The following is a 21,569-nucleotide window of genomic DNA, read 5'->3' on the forward strand; positions in this document are numbered from 1 at the left end:
GGAAGAGTTTTCAGCAGGCTTTGGGTACCAAATTGCATCTTAGCACTGCTTACCATCCTCAAACTGATGGACAGACCAATTGGGTTAATCAGATCATGGAAGATATGTTTCGTTCTTATGTCCTTAACTTGGAAGGACTATTTGCCACTTGTGGAGTTTATATATAATAATAGCTTTCAGAAGACTACTGGTATGGCACCGTTTAAAGCATTATATGGCCGACCTTGTAGATCTCCTGTTTGTTGGATGGAGGTTGGTGAGAGGAGGTTTTTGGGCCCTGAGTTCATTAAGGATACCTCTGAAAAGATTGCTCTTATTAAGGATCGGATGCATACTGCTCAGAATAGGCAGAAGAGTTATGCAGACCGTCGTACTCATGCTTTGGAATTTCAGGTGGGAGATCAGGTTTTACTCAAGGTGTCTCCTAGGAAAGGAGTAATGCGCTTTGGGAAGAAAGGGAAGTTGTTACCACATTTTGTCGGTCTTTTTATGATTACGGATTGAATTGGAGCAGTGGCTTATCACTTAGCACTTTCGGACCATTTAGATCGTGTCCACAATGTGTTCCATGTTTCCATATTAAGGAAATTTCTTCGTGATGAAAATCGTTATCAGCATATTGATGTTGGTGAGATTGAGTTGCAGCCGGATGTAACCTATGTGGAACCACCGTATCGTATTATTGACCGTAGGGATCAGATTCTTCGTAATAAGGTCATCCCTTTGGTACGTGTCCAGTGGAGTTATCACAATGAGGCTGAATCTACTTGGGAATAGGAGGACATCATTCGCTTAACCTTTCCAGACATAATAGATGAAGGTAAAGGCGAATTTTGAGGATGGAATTCCCTTTGTTAGGAGGGAAGAATGTAATACCCCTAATTTTAGAAAGATAGTCACGATATTTTATTAATTTTTTTTAATTGTGTTTTTATTTTTATTTGATTAATTGGTTATTTGTTTAATTGTTTAAATGAATTAATTGATTATGTGTTTATTTGAAAATACTTGTTTAGTTGAATTATGTGTTAGATGATGTGTATTTGTTTACGTAAATGTTAGGTGTTTTCTGTAATAAATGATTAGGAATTAAATGTTTTAAATGGTTTTTTTATTTTATTTTATTTTTATTCTAATGGTTATGGATAGTAGTCATTGGCCAACCAATTGGGTTCCATGCACTACTTGGATAAGGGGTTTAATAAGTATGGATAATTATCCATGGATAGGATATATGTATATATATATATAAATAAATATACATATATATATAAGGAAAGTCTATTAGTGATAATCTGATGTATTTATTTTATTTATATAAAAAGAGTATACATAGATTATACATAATATATTTTAGTTACCTTTTTAGTATTTTATTTTTATTATTTTCTTTATTAATTTGAGGTGGATTGGGAAAAGGAGTAGGGTTATTTATTTAGCCTATAAATATATAACTATAGGGTTGGAAAGGGGGACTAGAATTATATCACGTATTATTTTAGAGAGAGAGAGAGAAAGAAGGAGGAAGAAGGAAGATGAAGAAGAAGGAGGAGGTTAGGGTTTTAATCAAATCCTTAAAGGCAAGTTCTTGTTCTACACTTCTCCTTTGATCTGTGGAATTTATATCTCTAGTATAATCTTAGGATTATTTAAAGAACAATTAAAACTAGAATTTATAATTTAATTGATCTAAACATAGGTTCTATAAATTATATTTTTCATAGTTGTTCTTGTTGTAGGAATTGATAAATTCTTTGATCGATTTGATTTCTTTATGAGTTTATACATGTTTTAAATGATGTATTTTTCATATCTGAGTATTAATGGAACCTAGAAACATGTCTTAGAATCCTTACACAGTAAATAATAAGTTCACAGTAAAATTCTACGTTGAGTCGTGTAGCAATGCTCGATCCGCTGTTACAGTGCTCGAGCCTTGGGGGCAAAGCTCGAGTTATGGATGAAAAGTTCGAGCCTAAAAAGAAAAGCTCAAGCAATTGGACGAAAAGCTTAAGCCTGAAAGGAAAAGCCGCCTGGCACAAAAGCTCGAGCCTTACCGGGGGAAGTTTCGTAAATAGCGTTAAATTACTTTTAATTGAATTTAAGGAGTCCTAAACATCAAATCAGGACTAGGAATTAGTTTAAATAAATTTTGAATAAACTTAAATATATCAATGCATGCTATTTGAAATTTTTGAGGAATGAATGGATTTAATCTTTATTTTTGTTCTAACAATTAAGATTAAATATGTAGCATGAATTGTATTTGGAGAATGCTTACTTGACTGAATAGTAAAATATCAGCATGTTTAAGATTCAGTTTGTGTAGGATATATGATATAGGAAGTTTAAATAAATTATAAGTCGTTCCTATTTTGTGATAACGTGATATTATATTATTGTATTTATTTATCGATTATTTGATGTATTTCTTTAATTGTTACATCAACTTTTGGATTGTGTGGATGTAGTGCACTAGTATGGGATGGTGGTACGCTAGGGATGAATTAACTTATCAGTTAAGTCCTACCTACTTTATAAGGGAACAGATTAACTAAAATATTAAGTCCTACTTATATTTGTGTCAGATCAACTAACAAGTTGGATGATACATAGTGGATTACTTTAGATTGGATAGAATATTATATATATATATATATATATATATATATATATATATGGACATATGTCATGATATGAGTTTGAGTCTCAGGAGCAGTGGATAGGGGGCGTATATTGCCAAGGATATGTAGCTAACTATAGTGTGGTTGTGTGCCCTGGTAGGTCTAGGTACTCATACCCACTATATGTACGTTTTGCATGTTGTCTACTATTCAGGTTGAGGCAACCCTATAGTCCAGTGAGATTCTTTTAGTGTGTATATGTATTATGGACTATATAGTTATTGCATGGGTTAGCTATAGATATATATATAGTTTCTCCGATCTTTATTTAGGTTGTCGTAGAAAGAACTTATTCGTGGGCCTGACCCACTATTATTATTTTTCAGGTGTTCGTCAATTTCTGACATAGAGCTTGTTCGTGCTAAGCAGAGATAGTCCACGTCACTCTTCCGGTTCTACGTAAGATTCTCTTTATGTTTTAGTTTCGGATTATGTTTAATTTCAGTTGTTTCAGTTGGGTTTATCATTAGGGGTCCACTAGATGGATTCCCGAGTTGTAATGATATTAAAGGTTTTGGATATTTCATTTGGAGGATTTATTATTTAGTTTTCTTTTTTGCTATTTTATTTATTCTCAATTATTTCTTTTGTAATCAAATGCTTGTTTATATACTTAATTGTTTGGTATCCCTCGAATCTGTGCTCGGACTTGATCACCAGTGGCTCTAGAAGCGAAGGGTATCACATATATATGCTAAGGATATGATTAATTTGAGTGTTAGATAACCTATATGTTATTTCATTGGATAAATGGATTAATTTAATTGTCTAAACAATGTAAATTAATGCTTAAGTAATTATTAAATAATAATTATGAACCTTGTATAATTTATCTGAGATGTAGGTTAATTACTTGGAATGTAAGTTAATATTATTTTTTTTTATTTTATCCACTCGCAATAGAATGAATCCTTGTAGGATAGCACTATCTAAAGAGGGTTGAACCCACAGGGAGATGAGTATTTATATTTGGCTTTTAATTAATTCGATGGTTTACAGGTAACTGGTGAAACTGTTTGATTGATTGTCACGATTAACAACTGAAATTAAACTAAAATTAAGCTAAATTATACTAAGTTATCAGAGAGAGAAAGGTCTTAGGGCTTTGACTTCCTCACAATCATCATATGATGGCGAGTTGTTTCAACTTTGGGATTTTTACAAGTTATGTTTTAAATGAATTGAACTCAATAACATTCGTTCAATTCGGGTTTTAAAGAAAGATGTTCTATAAAATTTAATTAACTATAACCTATCTGCTGTTAGCATGGACTATCCACCTACCTACTCTAACTATTTTAACTACTTTGCAAATAATCCATCTTTCATAAACGTAAACTGTGAAAACATTTTTTTATAAAAACGTTGAAATACCATTATATGACCTCTATTCTTACGTCCGGCAGGACTCCACTAGATACCGTCCAATAAGATAGGTTAAGAATAGAAAACAAACCATTATATCTAAGACAAGGTAATAACAATTTGAAATCTATTTAAAACATTAAATCCAATTGAGTTATCTCAATTGCTCATAGTCATATAATCAAAAACATAATATACATTAAAAATATCCCAGAGTTACGAATAATCAAACCATAATACTAGATTGGGTTATATCAGTGCCCTAAGAGAGGAATTAGCTACTCATGACAATGTCGGATGTCATCTGTGTTGGATTCGTCTCCATCGTCATTGACGGCACTTCTCTTCTCAGGATCTTCACCTTCTAAGGTTATGGAAACCTAAAAAGTTGTCACCACAGTATCAGCCTTCTAAAACAATACGAGAAAAAATAGGGCTTCTTCTATCAAGGCTTATGCATTCTGTTATAGAATAAAATAAAGGCTTGGTGGGCTTTTAGGTCTTCTGGCCCATCTGGAATGAGACACATCTTGAAAAGAGAACATTCTCCTAACTTAAGTCTGACATGTCATGGAAGGCTCGAGCTTTGGGAACAAAGGCTCGAGCTTTAAGGTTCAGGCTCGAGCTTCTTTAAATTAGTGCTCGAGCCTCAAGGATTGGTGCTCGATTTTCACTTTGACACTTAGCCAAATTTCTTCAATTATTTTTCACAGCGTCTTTTTCTTTAACACTTAGAATATTCTTGGGCTTCATCTTTTTTAACATTGCTCGATCCAAGCTTTATGGGCTTGAGCACTAAGTACCAGGCTCGAGCTTTAGGGACACAAGGCTTGAGCTTTGTGTAATGGTGCTCGATCCTTGAGGTTAGGCATGAGGTCTGAGATCTTGGAAATCAACTCTTCAAATTCTGGCGCCTTATGCTAGAGTTTGGAGGTCAAGGCTCGAGCACCCTTGGTGAGGCTCGAGCACCAATAGTTGGGGCTCAAGCTCCAAGGTACAAGGCTCGAGCTTCAATACCTTGTTGACTTTTCTTCTTTGACTTTTAAGGCTCGAGCCTCAAGACTAAGGCTCGAGCTTTAGATTTTGAATTCTTCCAAACTTCACCATTTAAGCTCTCGGCTTGCTCTAAATGACCGGCAACGACTCTGTAAACTTCGATATCATCATAAAGTCCCGGTTTTAACCGTTTCTCTGGGAAAGTACCTATAAACACACATTAAACATAAATCAGTCTAATAATGGATAGAAGTATCACTTTAGGCCTTAACATACGTATATTTAAAGGCTTGAGTATCAAATATTCAGCGCTTATCAGTTAACTACATGCTATTTAAATTGTTATATTTGCTTAAATAAATACAAATGAAGTTGTTAAATGGATAAATTGATTAATTTAATTGTTTTAACAATCAAATTAAATGTTTAAATCATTTTATTCATGGTTATGAGTTTTATATAATTTATCTGAGATGTAGGTTAATTACTTGAAATGTAAGTTAACAACATGCTATTTAAATTGTTGTATTTACTTAAATAAATGCAAATGATTATTTGCATGATTTATATCATGCTATGTATGGATTAGTTAATGTACTATTTTATTTTGTGCATCATTTATTAGACTGTATGATTTATTGCACCGGTATGGGACGGTGGCATTCTAGGGACGGATTAACCCAAGAAGTTAAGTCCTACCTATATATTTATAGATTGTATGGTTTAATGCACCGATATGGGACGGTGGCATTCTAGGGATGGATTAACCAAAGAAGTTAAATTCTACCTATTTATTTATAAGGGAATAGATTAACCATAGAGTTAAGTCCTCCTTATTCGTGGTAGGCCACTATATCAGATGGATGACATTTGTTCTATACTTATATGGATTTTATATATATGATTATGGTGCCATGATATGAGCTTGAGTCTCAGGATCATGGTTAAGGTGCATATATTACCAGGGATGTGTAGCTAGATATAATGTAGTCGTTTCCCTGTAGGTCTGGGTACTCATGCCCACTTTATGTGCGATTTACATGTTACCCACTATTCAGGTTGAGACAATCCTATAGTATAGTGAGATTCCTATAGTGTTTATTTATATATATATACAGACTACTAGTTATTGTTTGATTGATTATGATGTATACGTGTATCGAATCTCTACTTGGAATGTAGTAAAGTAGAACTTGTTTGTGGGCCTAACCCACCATTATTTTTCAGGTGTTCGTCAAGAGTAGAGGTTGTTCATGCTGAGTAGGGATCAGTCTACTTCATTCTTTCGATTCTACATAGGAGATTCTTTTATGTTTCGTTATTCAGTTGTAAACAGTTATTGCTGTCATTTGTTCAGATGGGATTTTCTAGGGGTCCACATAGTATAGATTCTCGAGTTGTATTAATGGAGGATTTATTGTATCAGAATGATTTTTATTATTAATGGAAATTTATTCTGAGATTTAGTTATTGAATTATTATTTTAGTTTTCTTTCAGCAAATGATTTATTCCTATTTTATTCTTTTTGTACTCTATGTTCGTTTATTGCCGATTTGTTTTGATATCCTCGGGTATTCGGGTATGGGCCTGGCCAACCCGCATTCGAAAATCTGGGGATATCACAGTTGGTGTGAGAGAACTCTAGGTTCAAGTGTCCTTAGGAGTGTCTTTCGTTATGTAACTTTCGCGTTGCGCCTCTTAAAACTTAGAGCCCATAATAGGATTCGTTGTACTCTATTTACGATTCACTAAGAGGAGCTGATATCAATTATATTCTACAGTCACAAAATGGTTGGCACTAGGAGGAGGATTGGATTCAAGGCGAAAGCAATAAAGACCTAAAGAAGTAAAGGAGTACGTTATCGATTTTTTTGCCAAAAGGCAGAATTAGGGATCGAAGGTTTAGTTTCGGATGGCGTTACTTTAAAATATAAGCCAAGAAATGATTGAAGTGTTTGTCATAGGTCACTGCATCTTGGGGCCTACACAACTTCAGTTATTCTTAAAAAGGAGAAAAACGAAGAGGATGAGCCCGAAAAGGATCCTAATAGAGGAGATTTCAGAGTATCCAATAAAGAAGGTACTAAATCTTCTAGAGGAATGATCGCAAGATAGTGATCTTATTTGCTAGTAGAATAGCAAACGATACTAGTAGAGTTGGTGTTGATCAATCTACATATAGTTAAACTTTCTTATCATCTCTAAAAGAGATATATAAGAAGTACTCTTCAAGAGTTTGGGGATCGGATGGAGTTCATATCAAAATGAAATACATGATTTTATATCACATACAGGAGAGTATTGGTATTATGTTGTGATGTTCTAATTCACTTTATAAAGCCAAGTTAAACAGTTTAAATTCAGTGTATAAGGAGGATAAGGGTTAAGCCCTTGATATTTGCTTAGTCAAACATTTGTTGCTTTTGAGCTATGTTTTAAAGGATATGTTTTGAGGTTGGATAATTTCCTATGACACTATAAAAGGAAATTGTGTGAAACAATTTTTACAAATTGTTTTTAGAGGAGATTTTCCCTTGAAAGAACGATGTCCTAAGTAGGAGTATAATTTGTGGTATTGTGTTTGTTATACGTGTTTTATTTTCGTTAACTATTCGGGATTCGGTATGTGGTTTAGTTGGGGACACAAGTATGCGATCAACCAACTACTGTTTTTACACCATGGGGTAACAGCGCTATTCTTTTACGCTAAGATATGAGTATGTGGTCATAGGATTTGGTAGACATACATAATTCTAGCCAATCTACTGGACCTCGACATGCGTCATTATGGTATGTTATTTGGGATAAGATAGTTAAACCATCACTACGAGTCAAATAATCTAGTACGATTAGTTTAATATATTACGCTAGGTCTGGATACATATCATATTATAGTACCATGATAATGGTGGTTGTTAATGTTTCGGTATTCATGAGGTTGTGGTAAATAAAGATCATTGTAACATCACGATGGTTTATCGGAGGTGTCGGAGTTGCAAAACATCTTCTTGGAAATTTCAGAAGTTGTCACCAAGTCCGAAGGAGGATTTAGTATTGGTTTAAGTACTTAATAGAATGACACTGAGTAAGGACAGTAGACTGAATGAATCTTCATTAGTCTATTCTTAAACAGGAATTTATTCACAAGGATGTGTCATTAGGAGGAGTTGCCGATGTTGCACATGGAGGAGAAAATTAAGTTTTATTCACTTGCATAAATAATATGGAATTTTTTTTTAGGTCAAAATTCGCAACAATTAGTTTTTGCTGGGAAATTGATAAATTATTTGGAGGATGGAAAGGTTTTATATTTATTTGATGTTAAATAAGAAGTCTGATTGACACTTACTTTTTCATTAAAGAAACAGGGTGTGTCAAAGATAGGAGGATGAGACCGATCACCTATATATAAAAAAGAGGATGCACGGTGTATATGGAAAGGTCATAGTTTGTTGACTTTTGTTGAGTTAAAATGATAGTTGACTTTTGATGAATGGAATTACCTGTTGACTTTCAATATCGGTAAGTTTATCACAGATTAGTGGCCCATGGATTTAGTTGCAGAGTTAGCTTTTGAAGATGCTCCAATTTAAACACTAGGTACAGATGAAAGCTGGTGGTACCAGACTAACGGTACTTTCTGCAGACAAATTAGAAAGAGGATGCAAGGAGTTTATCCAGGTGAAAATACAATACATCACCCTATGAAGCAGATGTTTGGAGAATAGGCAAAAGAAGGGACATATATATTTTGTCTCCAAGTCTAATATTTATTAGATAGTCAGGATTGACCATCAAAGATCACCATATCCTTACAGCCATTTCCTATACCAAAGCAGAAATGAGAGAACATTTTCCATGAATTTAGTTGAGGGATTACTAACTTTACACAAGGATCACGATTCTGGTTAGGATATTGGTTGATTGATAATTAAATCAGCTAAATTCTTGTCTATTTCAAAGGGCATGCGAAGATAAGCGAAAGTTTCAAAAGGACAAGTGAAGATGGTCTTCTCTTGATCTTGAGGATCTACAGCCACTTGGTTATAGCTAGAATAACCATCAAGAAAACAATAATAACTTTAGCCAGCTAACCTTTCTAGGATTTGATTAATGAATGGAAGTGGAAAATGATCTTTCCTAGTTGCAGAGTTTAGTTTCCGGTAATCTATGCACACACGCCAACCAGTGATGGTGCATTGTGGCACAAGTTCTCCCACTGAATTTTCAACAACTATGAGTGGTGTGTCTAATTTTACCACTCGTAATAGAATGATTCCGTGCGGGATAGCTTTATGTAAAGAGGATGTCGAACCACAGGGAAATTAGATTAGTATTTAGTTTTTACTTTAGTCCTAATGGTTTACAGGTAGCTAGTTGAAAATTTTGCTTCGTTGTCACGATTAAAAATAAACTAAAATTAAAATGAAGTATTAAACTAAATTAAAGTAAGTGATCAGAGAAAGAGATCTTAGGGCTTTGACTTCACCAACTATGGTTAAGTGCATCAACTCTTGGAATTCAACCAATTATGTTTTTAAAAGAATTGAACTCAATAACATTCGTTCAATTCGGGTTTTAAATAAAGATGTTTTTATAAAATAGTTAATTATAATCTATCTGCGGTTAGCATGGACTATCCACCTACCTACTTTAACTACTTTGCAAATAATCCATCTTCCCTAAGCATAGACTGAAAACATTCTTTTATAAAAAACATTGGAACACCATTATATAAACTTTATTCTCATGTCTGGTAGGGCTCCGCCAGATACCATCCAATAAGATAGGTTAAGAATAGAAAACAAACAATTATATCTAAGACAAGGTAATAAGAGTTTGCAATCTATTTAAAGCATGAAAACCAATTGAGTTATCTCAATTACTCATAGTCATATAATTAAGAAAACATAATATATTAAAATAATCCCAAAGTTAAGAACAATCAAACCATAATACTAGATTGGGTTACATCAGTGCCTTAAGAGAGGAATTAGCTACTCATGACGATGTCGGATATCATCTATGTTAGAGTTGTCTCCATCGTCACAGACAACACTTCTCTTCTCAAGATCTTCACCTTCTAAGGTTGTGGAAACCCTAAAAGCCAACACAGTATCAGCCTTCTGAATCACACTTGAAAAAGGACTTGGAATTTTGACCCCCTTCTATCAAGGCTTAAGCCTTATTTTATAAAAGAAAATAAGGATCTGGTGGGCTTTTAGGTCTTCCGGCCCATCTGGACTGAGATACGGCATGAAAAGAGAACATTACCGTAACTTAAATATGACATGTCATGGAAGGCTCGAGCTTTTGGAACTAAGGGTTGAGCTTTCAGGTTCAGGCTCGAGCTTAAGGAGTAAGGCTCAAGCTTCTCTGGATTAATGCTCGAGCTTCAATGGATGGTGTTCGATCTTCGTTTTGACACTTAACCAAAATTTTCAATTACTTTCCGAAACGTCTTTTTCTTCAACACTTAAAAATATTCTTGGGATTGAAATCTTTTAACATTACTCGATCCAAGCTTCATGGGCTAGAGCACTAGGTACCAGGCTCGAGCATTTGGTTCTCAAGGCTCGAGCTTTAATGGATGGTGCTCGATCCTTGGGTTGAGGCATGAGGTCTAGGACCTTGGAAATCAACTCTTCAAATTCCAACGCCTTGTGCTTGACTTTAAGGGTCAAGGCTCGAGTACCCTATGGTCAGGCTCGAGCACCTTTTGTTCAAGCTCAAGCTTGAAGGTACAAGGCTCGAGCTTTAATGCCTTGTTGATTTTTCTTCTCTGACTTGTTAGGCTCGAGCCTCAAGACTAGGGCTCGAGCTTTGGATATTAAACTCCTCCAAACTTCACCATTAAAGCTCTCGGCTTGCTTTAAATAACTGGCAACGACTCTGTAAGCTTCGTTATCATCATAAAGTCCTGAATTTAACCATTTCTCTGGGAAAGTACCTACAAACACACATTAAGCATAAATCAGTCTAAATATAGATAGAAGTGTTACTTAAGGCCTTAACATGTAATCATCACTTCTCAAATCAGTGCCTTACTTGCATAATAAGCTTCTTCAAGCCTGTTTTCAAATCATATTATCCCTGCAATTCATTAATCAGTCAAATATAGTAAGTACAACCAATCATATAATCAGGAAAACTTTCAACTTCTAATTTCAATATAACAGCCATGGTCCCCATATATCAGTTTAATCATTCATTCAATAATCTTAATTTCCAAAACACTTTTTTGAAAGTGATCCTACAATTCAACGTGTGGCTTACTATTCATACTTGCATTCATTCCTAGCTATTCCTCAATTCACAGGCAAATTTTTCAAATTCCAACTCCCAAGGCATTTATTTATTTTTTTATTTTTTTTATTTTTTTTTTTTGCAAGGTATGCATTTTTTCAAAAAGGATACTGTGCAATGTCCAGGTCTATTAAGCTTTCTAAATCACCTTTGTAATGAACTTTCAGCTAATGATTCCCAGACCAAATGGTCTTAGGGTATTAAGTGGTATAGAACCCCTCAGGACTTAATTGTTCAAGTAATCTAGGCAACCTAAACCCCTTATGTAATAAGCTTTCAGCCAACGACTCCCAGACCAGATGGTCTTAGGGCATTAGGTGTTAGAACACACCCCTAAGGACATAATCACTCAAGCAATCTAGGTACAGAATCTGAACTTGATCCTCTTCTACTTCTTTTCTTTACTTTTTTGTGTTTTTTTTCTTTTCATTCACATTGGTGAAGAATATTTTCCTTTATTGCATACATACCAATCTTTTCTTTTTTTTCAAGTTTTTTTTCCTAATTTTTTTTTTTATGCTTTGGTTATCAAAATCATCAAATCTATCTACTCATCTTAGTTTAACTCAAAACAAAATAAGACTTCTAGTATTTACCCCCGCAGAATTCATGCAAGTGTGAATATGTACAAAGTGTAGCATCTCATAGATTAATCTTATGAAACAAGGATCATCCAAACAGAGTGGACCACAGGCCACTAACTGATTTTAAAATTTTCAAGAATCCCTTTTCACACTATTTTAGCATACAAACCATAGCTAACCAACATCCGATTACAAACAGAGTATATAACACTCAATAGACTCAAACTCATGTTATTAGCATCAAATATCATATCCTTGGTATGCAATTTTCAAAACAAAATTCAAAATTTAGTTCTCAAATTACCTTACCCCCAAACTTATTTTGCACATTGTCCTCAATGTGTGAGAAAAAAAGAGAGATCAGAAAGATATTGCCAGAAATACAGACCAGTAAAGATAGACGAAACTAAAACTTAGAAGGGTAAATTTGGAACATCACCCCCAAACTTAATCTGTAACATCTGACAATATCAACTAACTCAAAACATATCAGAGTATCATGCATAGGGAGTAATAAGAGAGAAATATCACAAATAACTCAACACAAGGAAATAATAGGCAAAAAGCATGTGTATATATATCAGCAAGATGAGTATAATGCTTTTCAAAATAACAGACTTAGGGCAGATATACATCATAATGAAACAAATACATCAAAAGACTACCCTAGTCAATAAAAGAAACTATAGAAAAGCCCTAATCAGCTAATCTATCTAAGATGAAGGCAAATCAGTAGGATAGAAGGGGAAGACGGGGTGTAGCATAGAAGCTTCTCTAGAATGCTCTGCTGTGCCGTCAGCATCTGTCTCAGCATCGTCTGGCCATCCTGTAGCTCGGCCACCCTTGCCTGTAAAGCTCTGATCTCAACCTGAGAATAACTCTCAGGCTGGGCTGCAGGAACTGGCCTCCTCTTCGGCGGGACCAAGCTATCGGGGACATCCATCTCGTCCTCTGTAGCCTCATCATCTACCCTCCTAGCAGCAATTGCTACATAGCCCTCATCACCAAACTCTACTGCATCACAACGATGTGCCAGCATATGTGCCCATACTTTATTTCGTTCTTTCATCCCAAACTTTGGAGATTCATCACAGGACTCCTCTTTCGGACCTACCACAAAACCCTGTATCTTAAACAGTCTGGTAATCATGTATAGAAAGGGTAACATATGGGTAAAAACAGTTTTGTGTGGTCCAATTTCTAACGAAAACTCCAATAGCTGACAGAAAATTATTCTAGGAAATGAAAACCAATGCTCAAACTGAATAGCATACAGTGTATGGAGAAAATCAGTATTCCTAATATTCTTATATCCAAGAGGATAGACATTTGATATAATCTAAAATCCATAACCTCTTAGGAATTTTGGCTTTGGTAGTATTATTATGTTTTCGCCTAGCAAACCTACCATAACACAACTTTTGAATCAAATTTTCTGCAATCGGTACCCTAGGAAAATGTGTGAAAGTAGGACAGCTACGTCTCTCATCTACTACCTCAGGAGGTATATGATAACATTCTAGAGCTGCAGCAATAGCATGAGGATTACTAATAACTCATACCCATCAATCTTAGTCCTAAGTTCCCAAGGATCATCATCGCTATAAACAAGATTGAGATAAAACAAGAGAACCAGACGAGGATATGCAATGTTAGTTACAAAAAACATGAGATAAAGGAGATGCCTATAACTAAAAGACTTCATGGCCCATTTAGTGCATGGATCATTAATAAATGCTTGATAATCAAAAGTAGTTTCATAAGAAATTGGAATTTCTTTCCAAGCACTTGGCAAAACATCTCTAATCACCCTAGAACACTTAGAAGGAGCAGGACGAAACATCTCTAGCTTCAATAACTAGTATTTTGCAATAAAATCCCTAAAATCACCCAAAATTCACAATATCCTGCAATTAGGAAATTAAGGCTCAAGCTTGACTTTTCAGGCTCGAGCTTCAACCAATGCTCGAGCTTTAAGGTACAAAGCTCGAGCTTCACCTGAACTTCACCAACATAGATCTTCAAAATTAGCTCGCAAATCAATCATCAATTGAGTCAAGCAACTAGTATATGTTAATGATGTATGCAAGTTAAAGGAATCATTCATCTAAGTAATAACTTATGCTCTTTTCTCTAGATCTAAAAATTTGTTGGACTAAGGAAGAGTTAATGGAAAAAGGATGAATAAGGAGAATGTTACCTCTATTATTTCTGCAAATCTTCAAGAAGAATGTGAAGCATCACTGGAAAGGAATATGGAAAAAACCTTGAGAGATTATATAGAGGAAGGACATCCTTTGTGCAATAGGAGATGGAGTACTCAGTTTCCTTATTTTAAACATTTATATCATAAAGCTTGAGCGTGAAAGATTCGAGCTCGAGCTTGTCGACACAAATCCTAAAGTTCATGGTAATAGAAGGCTCGAGCTTGAGGTACTGATGCTCAAGCCTTTAGTAGCTGATGCTCGAGCCCCAAAGTTCAGGCTCGGACATTAAGACAAATTTTTGGATTTTTTTCCAATTTTTAATTTTTTAATTTTTTATTTTCTTTTCATATTTTATCTAAACCTAAACTTACCTTAAACCTAAAATAAACCTAAAACCTAGAAAAGAAAATAATTAAATCAAAACCTAAAATAAATAAAATTAAAATTAAACTACGGTACAACATACAAATGCTAAGTTTAACATCGATAGCTCGACAGCATACTAAGTTTAACATCGATAGGTCGACGAAAACTTGACCTTTCTAGTCTAAGTAAATAGGATCATGAAGTTCTACTAACTCCACTGTGTCTCTGCGCACACTACCCTCTATGCAGGGCCCATTGACCTTAGATAGTTGTCCAGTCTTGCAATCTTGTATCTCAACTGCACCGTAAGGTGTAACAGAAACAACCATATATGGACTTTCCCAACGTGACTTCAATTTACCAGGAAAAAGTTTCAGTCGTGTGTTAAACAACCAAACTTTCTTCCCAGGCTCAAAAGTCTTACGCAAGATATGCTTGTCATGAAATGCCTTAGTCTTTGATTTATAAACCTTAGCACTCTCATAAGCATCATTACGTTATTCTTCGAGCCCTGTTAGTTGGAGCTTCCTATTAGATCTAGCAAAGTTCATATCAAAGTTGAGCTTTTTTATAGCCCATAAAGCTCTGTATTCTAATTCTACAAGAAGATACCACCCTTTACTATAGATGAGACGGTAAGATGACATACCAATCGGAGTCTTATAAGCTGTTCGGTAAGCCCACAAACCATCATTCAGTCTTAAAGACCAATCTTTATGATCTGGCTTAACCGTTTTCTCAAGAATTCTCTTAATTTCACGATTGGATAATTCAACTTGGCCATTTGTTTGGGGATGATAAGGAGTAACAACTTTATAAGTGATGGAGCATCTCTGTACCAAAGTACGAAAATACATATTGCAGAAGTGAGCACCCCCATCACTGATAGTAGCTCGTGGCATACCAAACCGACTAAAAATGTTCGTTTCAATGAACTCAATCACGACTGCGTGATCGGCGATTTTAGTAGCAACTGCTTCAACCCATTTAGACACATAATCAACAGCCACAAAAATATATTCATTTTTATTTGATGAAACAAAAGGACCCATGAAATCAATACCCCAAACATCAAGAACCTCAATAACTAAGATTGGAGTTAAGGGCATCATGTCTCTTCTAGAAATTGATCCTAACTACTGACATCAAAGGCATAACCTATAAAACAAATACGCATCCCGAAAGAGTGATGGCCTAAAGAAACCGCATTAAAGAATTTTAGCTGCAGTTTTCTTTACACTGAAATGACCTCCACAAGCTAGACTGTGACAGAAGGTCAGAATACTATGAAATTCACTCTCAGTAACACATCTACAAATGATTTGATCAGCACAGTATTTGAAGAGCTGAGGATCTTCCCAATAGTACATCTTAATCTAAGGGAAGAATCGATATTTTTCCTACTTTGACCAAGACAAATGAATTTTGCCTATTGCGAGGTAATTTACAATATCAGCAAACCAAGGCAAATCCGTATGAGAAACCCCAAACAGTTGTTCATCCAGAAAGGAATCACAAATTGGAAGTGAAGATGAGGTATCTTCAATACGAATTCTAGAATGGTGGTAAGCTACCACATTTAATGACCCTTTCTTATCCCGGATCTCATAATCAAACTCTTGAAGCAAGAGGATCCATCGAATCAAATAGGGTTTGGTTTCCTTTTTGGAAAGAAAATGTCTCAAAGTAGAATGATCATAATAGACCACTACTTTAGAAACAAACTGATAAGCATAAAATATTTCATGTTTAAGCGCCCTTGATTGCATTAGTTAAGCCCATTATTTGATCTGTTTATATAGATTAACTACATTTTATGTTTTTGTGTTTTTGCAGGTTTTATTGCTAAAAAGGAAGAAGAATATAGTTTTAAAGGGTTTCGAAGCACAAGTCATATCAGACCTACATTTCAAGTGATCATCAAAAAGAAATGACACGAAGAGGCGATGGATGTAACTAGAGCTAAAGAGGGAAGTCTGTGTCAGGGTAGCATGCCTGGCGTCTGGATGCAAGAACTGGCTTCTGGACGCCATCTTCTAGAAGCTCACGTCCGGACGCCATCTTCTAAAAGCTCACGTCCGGACGCCAAACCATCAGGGCCTCGCGTCCGAACGCCAGTCTTCGCGTCAGGATGCGAGGCTACGGGCTCCCATTTTCTTTAAGTCCAATTTTGTCTATCCTGAGATCAGCCCGTAAGGCCCATGCCAAGAGAATACGAAGCTCATATGAGGTGTACAAAATTGGAGTACAGATTTAACATCGAAAAATGCCTCGTCTAGGTGGTCATGTTATCACATTTTCATATAAAGATATTAAGGACGTGTAACAACCCTATGACGACCCTCTCATTGTCACCATGATTATCACTAACTACAGTATTCGGCAGATCTTGGTTGATAATGGAAGTTCAGCTGATATTATTTTCCTTAATGCATTTGACAAGATAAAAATTGGTAAGGAAAAACTCAAACCTATTAGATCAACATTGGTGGGATTTTCAAGAGATAAGGTCTATCCTCTGGGAGCGGTCATTCTTCCTGTCACTGCTGGAACCAGCCTAAAACAAGTTACTGTCATGGTAGACTTCGTGGTGGTGGATTGTCCATCTGCTTATAACATCATCCTAGGAAGGATAACTTTAAACTCGATGAGGGCCATCACTTTGACTTATCACCTCTTGATGCGCTTCCCCACAAAGCATGGCGTAGGCGAACTAAGAGGAGACCAGACCATTGCCAAAAAATGTTATGTTGCATCTCTCAAAGAAAAGAAGCAACAAGAGGCCTTGATTGTTGAAGAAATTGAAGAAAAAGAGCGAGACCGAACCAAGCCAATTGAGGACCTAATGGAGATATGCCTAAACGACAATAACGTAACAAAAAAGGTGAGTATAAGGTCTCTGCTCCCCTCAGATCTTGCAAATGTTCTTGTACAGTTCCTCAGATAGAATCAAGATGTGTTCGCATGGTCACATGAAGACATGCCTGATATTAATCCAGCTACGATCGAGCATCGATTAAATACAGATCCCACATTCAAACCTATCAGGCAAAAACGAAAAAATATTTGCCACGGAGAAGAACATCGCTATATCAGAAGAGATGAACAAGCTTCTGAAAGTTGATTTTATCCAAGAGGTTAATTACCCCGACTGGTTGGCCAATGTTGTTTTAGTAAAAAAGGCCAATGGAAAATGGAGGTTGTGGGTAAATTTTACAGATTTAAATAAGGCGTGCCCCAAAGACAACTTCCCTCTACCAAGAATCGACATATTGGTAGAAGGAACGGCTGGTCTTGAATTGCCTAGTTTCATGGATGCATATTCAGGTTATCTAATACCCCTAATTTTAAAAGGATAGTCTCGGTATTTTAATTTAGTATTTTATTGCATTTTATTTGATTACTTGACTTAATTTATTTGATTACTTGACTCAATTTATTTGTTTGCTTATTTGTTTATTTTATTGCATTTTATTTGGTTACTTGTCTTAATTTAATTGTTTGCTTGTTTGTTTAATTATGTACTTAAATTATTTTGATTAATTGTTTTGATTTATTTGATTATTTATGTATTTGTTTTAAGTATTTTTCTTCCAATAATGTATGTTTATTTGGAAAATAAGTTAAATGGTATAGTTTCTCAAATTCGTTTTATGAATTATTAAGATGAGATTAGGGTTGTATGTTTTATGTCATCGGGAGTTAGCCGACTTAGAAATAGGGTTATTTTATTTAGTTTCGTTTTCCTTCTCTAAGTATAATTAGGTTAGGAGAGAAGCCTATATATATATATATATATATATATATATATATATATATATATATATAGTTTTGTTCTGCAAGGGTTTGAGAACCCTATTCACGACCTGTGGAGGCAGAGAGAAAGAACAGAAAGGTTCGAGAGAGAACATAAAGAGAACAGTTAGGGTTTGGTTCAAGTCAAGGGTTGAACCAAGGAGGGGTAATTGACGCATACTCGTGGGTTGAACTAAGAGCAGCAGAGGTCAGTAAAAGCAACTAAGGCCGCCGGAGTTGCTAGAGACGACAGTTTAAGATTTCTAAACTGAAATCAGAGGCAAGTCTCTATTCTAACTCGTTCGCTTAAACCTGTATTTTGTGCATGCCTAGGTAGACTCCAGGGGTTTAATTAATGTTAAAACATATCTGTGATGCATGTTTAAACTGTAATTTGCTTCGTTGAATTAAACTGTTTTGAAAATTCTTAAAGCGTTTAATTGTATCCTTCTGTATATGCTTTTAAGCCTTGTGTAATTAATGTTGTTAATGCATAATGATGTCTTATAAATAATCTGGGACATTAATTGAACACTGGAACAAGTATTGAAAGAATTACAGAGGCCCTTGGTATCATCGGAGGCGAAGAAAATGAAGCAGAAAATGCAGAACAGCTTCAGGGAGTGAGAAAGCAAGCTCCCAAAAGGAGGGAGCCAGCTCCCTCATCAATGGAGCTGGCTCCAATGAGTGTGGAGCCAGCTCTTAGCTCCATAGAACCTATTCCAAAAGTTAGGGAGCCAGCTCCCATGCCAATGGAGCAGGCTCTCAATTTGTGAGAGCTTGCTCTCGCCCAAAATTGCGTATTGATGGTTTTTAGGCTGCGTTTGGACTGTGCAGGGTATTTTTAGTCCATTTAAATTGTTGTAAATGGTGTAGGTAAGTGCTATGGACCTGTAAAAATATAGGGAAACAATAATTCATAAATGGATTAAGGAATGGACAGCATGAACTTAGGGGAAAATCCTACATATTGCACTTTAGTTGTTAATCAACTTACATACTGGAACTTAGAGATTCTTTTATATATGATTTAATACTGTTTAATCATATTTAAATAGAGGCATAAGTGTAGTGAATTACTTGAAATTAACTATGCTTGGTTTGGAATAAAACGGTATTTAACTTGTTTTTTATTGTATCAAGTTATGAACAATTTGGAGGACTAAATGCTTAATCTTACTTTATCAATTTAAAGGACTGAAATAGGATTTTTAGATCTTATATTGGATACATAATTTGGTTATACACATGTTAGACTTTATTTATGCTAATTTTGGAGTATGATTGATGAGTTACTTATTCCTGCTTTATCAATTATACGGACTTGTGTTTTGTATGCACCGGTATGGGATGGTGGCATACTAAGGACGGATTAGTTAAAAATACTAAGTCCTACCTATTTGGAAATAAGTTGGATTAACTATAAAAGTTAAGTCATACTTATATTAGGGATGGCTTAGTTCAAAACACTAAGACCTACCTATTCTGGGGATGGATTAGTTCAAAGCACTAAGTCCTACCTATTCTGAAGTAAGGTGGATTAACTATAAAAGTTAAGTCCTACTTATATATATGACAGGTCAATAAACATTTGAATGTCATACCTTGAACGGATTATATATATATATATATCTTTATGGTGCCATGAGATGAGCTTGACTCTCAGGATCATCGTTAGGGTGCGGATATCGCCTGGGATGTATAACTGGACATAATTGTTGTTCCCTGGTAGGTCTAGGTACACATGACCACGTTACGTGCGATTTGCATGTTACCTTCTATTCAGGCTGAGACTACACTATAGTCTAGTGAGCTTCCTATAGTGTGTATTTATATCTATATGGACTACTTTAGTTATTGTTGAGCTATCTAGGATGTATCTGCGTATCAGGTTTCTGTATGGATTATAGTAGGATAGGACTTGCATGTGGGCCTGACCCACTCTTATTTTTCAGGTGTTCGTCACTTCCAAGGTTAGAGTTTGATCGTGCAGAGCAGATACAGTCACTCACTCCTCCAACTACGTAGGACTGCTTTCAATGTTTAGCTTTAGATTTTTATTACAGTTGTTTCCTTTTCAGATTGAGATTTGGATAGGGGTCCACTAGATGGATTCCCGAGTTGTACAGATATTGAATAATTTTGAATTTATACTAATTTATAAATTTTAAGGATTATATTTTAGAATTCTTTTCAGCTTATTATTTATTTCTTCAATTCGTTCAGTATTATGTGCTTATTTACATATTAATTGTTTGGTATCCCTCGGATCTGTGCTCGGACTTGATCACCCATGGCTCTAGAATCGAGGGGTATTACAAGGTATAACCAAATCTCAATGCATCCATTAGACAGAGAGAAGATATATTTCACCATGGACAGAGGTTTATATTGTTTCAAGGTGATGCCTTTTGGGCTCAAAAATGCTGGTGCAACATACCAGTGACTAGTCAACTTTATGTTCAAGAACCAAATCGGAAGGAATATGGAAGTATATGTGGATGACATGCGCGTAAAAAGCTTGAAAGCTAAAAACCACCTAGCTGATCTACAAGAGACATTCCAAGTCCGCAAGAAACACCAAATGAAGCTCAACCCAGGCAAATGTGCTTTGGTGTCTCATTTGGGAAATACCTTGGTTACATGGTAAGTAAGAGAGGGATACAGGCCAACCCCAAGAAAATCCAGGCGATTCTTAACATGCGGTCTCCAGCATCGATAAAGGAACTTCAAAGACTGACGGGAAGAATCATTGTTCTGAACAGGTTAATTTTCAGGGCAACTGATAGGTGTTTACCTTTTTTTCGTGTGTTCAGGAAAGCTTTTTCATGGACACTTAAGTGCGAGCAAGCTTTTACAAAGCTGAAGGGGTATCTCACTTCACCACCGTTACTATCACAGGCAATGCAAGAAGAGCAGCTGTATTTATACTTGGCGGTTTCTCCATTGGCAGTAAGCTCAGCCTTAGTCTGCGAAGAGGAAAGAATCCAGAAACCAGTATACTATACTAGCCGTGCATTCAGGGGGCAGAAGAGAGATACCCAAGGATAGAAAAGTTGGCATTTGCTCTAGTTGTCTCTGCAAGGAAACTCAGGCCTTACTTCCAAGCGCATACAATAATAGTACTAACAGACCAACCACTTAGGCAGGTCCTCCGCAAACCTGATACTTCGGGGTGACTCATGAAGTGGTCGGTAAAACTTGGAGAGTTTGATATCTAATGCAAACCCAGAATGGCTTTAAAAGCCTAGGTATTGGCAGATGT

The 21,569-nt window shown here is 35.6% G+C and overlaps 1 protein-coding gene across 1 annotated transcript; it reads left to right on the forward strand.

The window, feature by feature from the left end:
* The first annotated feature begins 246 nt into the window (after nt 1–246).
* LOC132309588 (uncharacterized) lies at nt 247–3,704 on the forward strand. Its single transcript, XM_059807881.1, has 3 exons — nt 247–464; nt 585–726; nt 3,684–3,704. Exons 1-3 carry the CDS (start codon nt 247–249, stop codon nt 3,702–3,704), a joined length of 381 nt encoding a protein of 126 aa, XP_059663864.1.
* Nucleotides 3,705–21,569: the final 17,865 nt, after the last annotated feature.

The sequence above is a fragment of the Cornus florida genome, unplaced genomic scaffold (assembly GCF_030987335.1).
Source record: "Cornus florida cultivar Cherokee Brave unplaced genomic scaffold, ASM3098733v1 CherokeeBrave_3.0.0_Hap2_Chr05, whole genome shotgun sequence".
Classification (NCBI taxonomy): Eukaryota; Viridiplantae; Streptophyta; class Magnoliopsida; order Cornales; family Cornaceae; genus Cornus; species Cornus florida.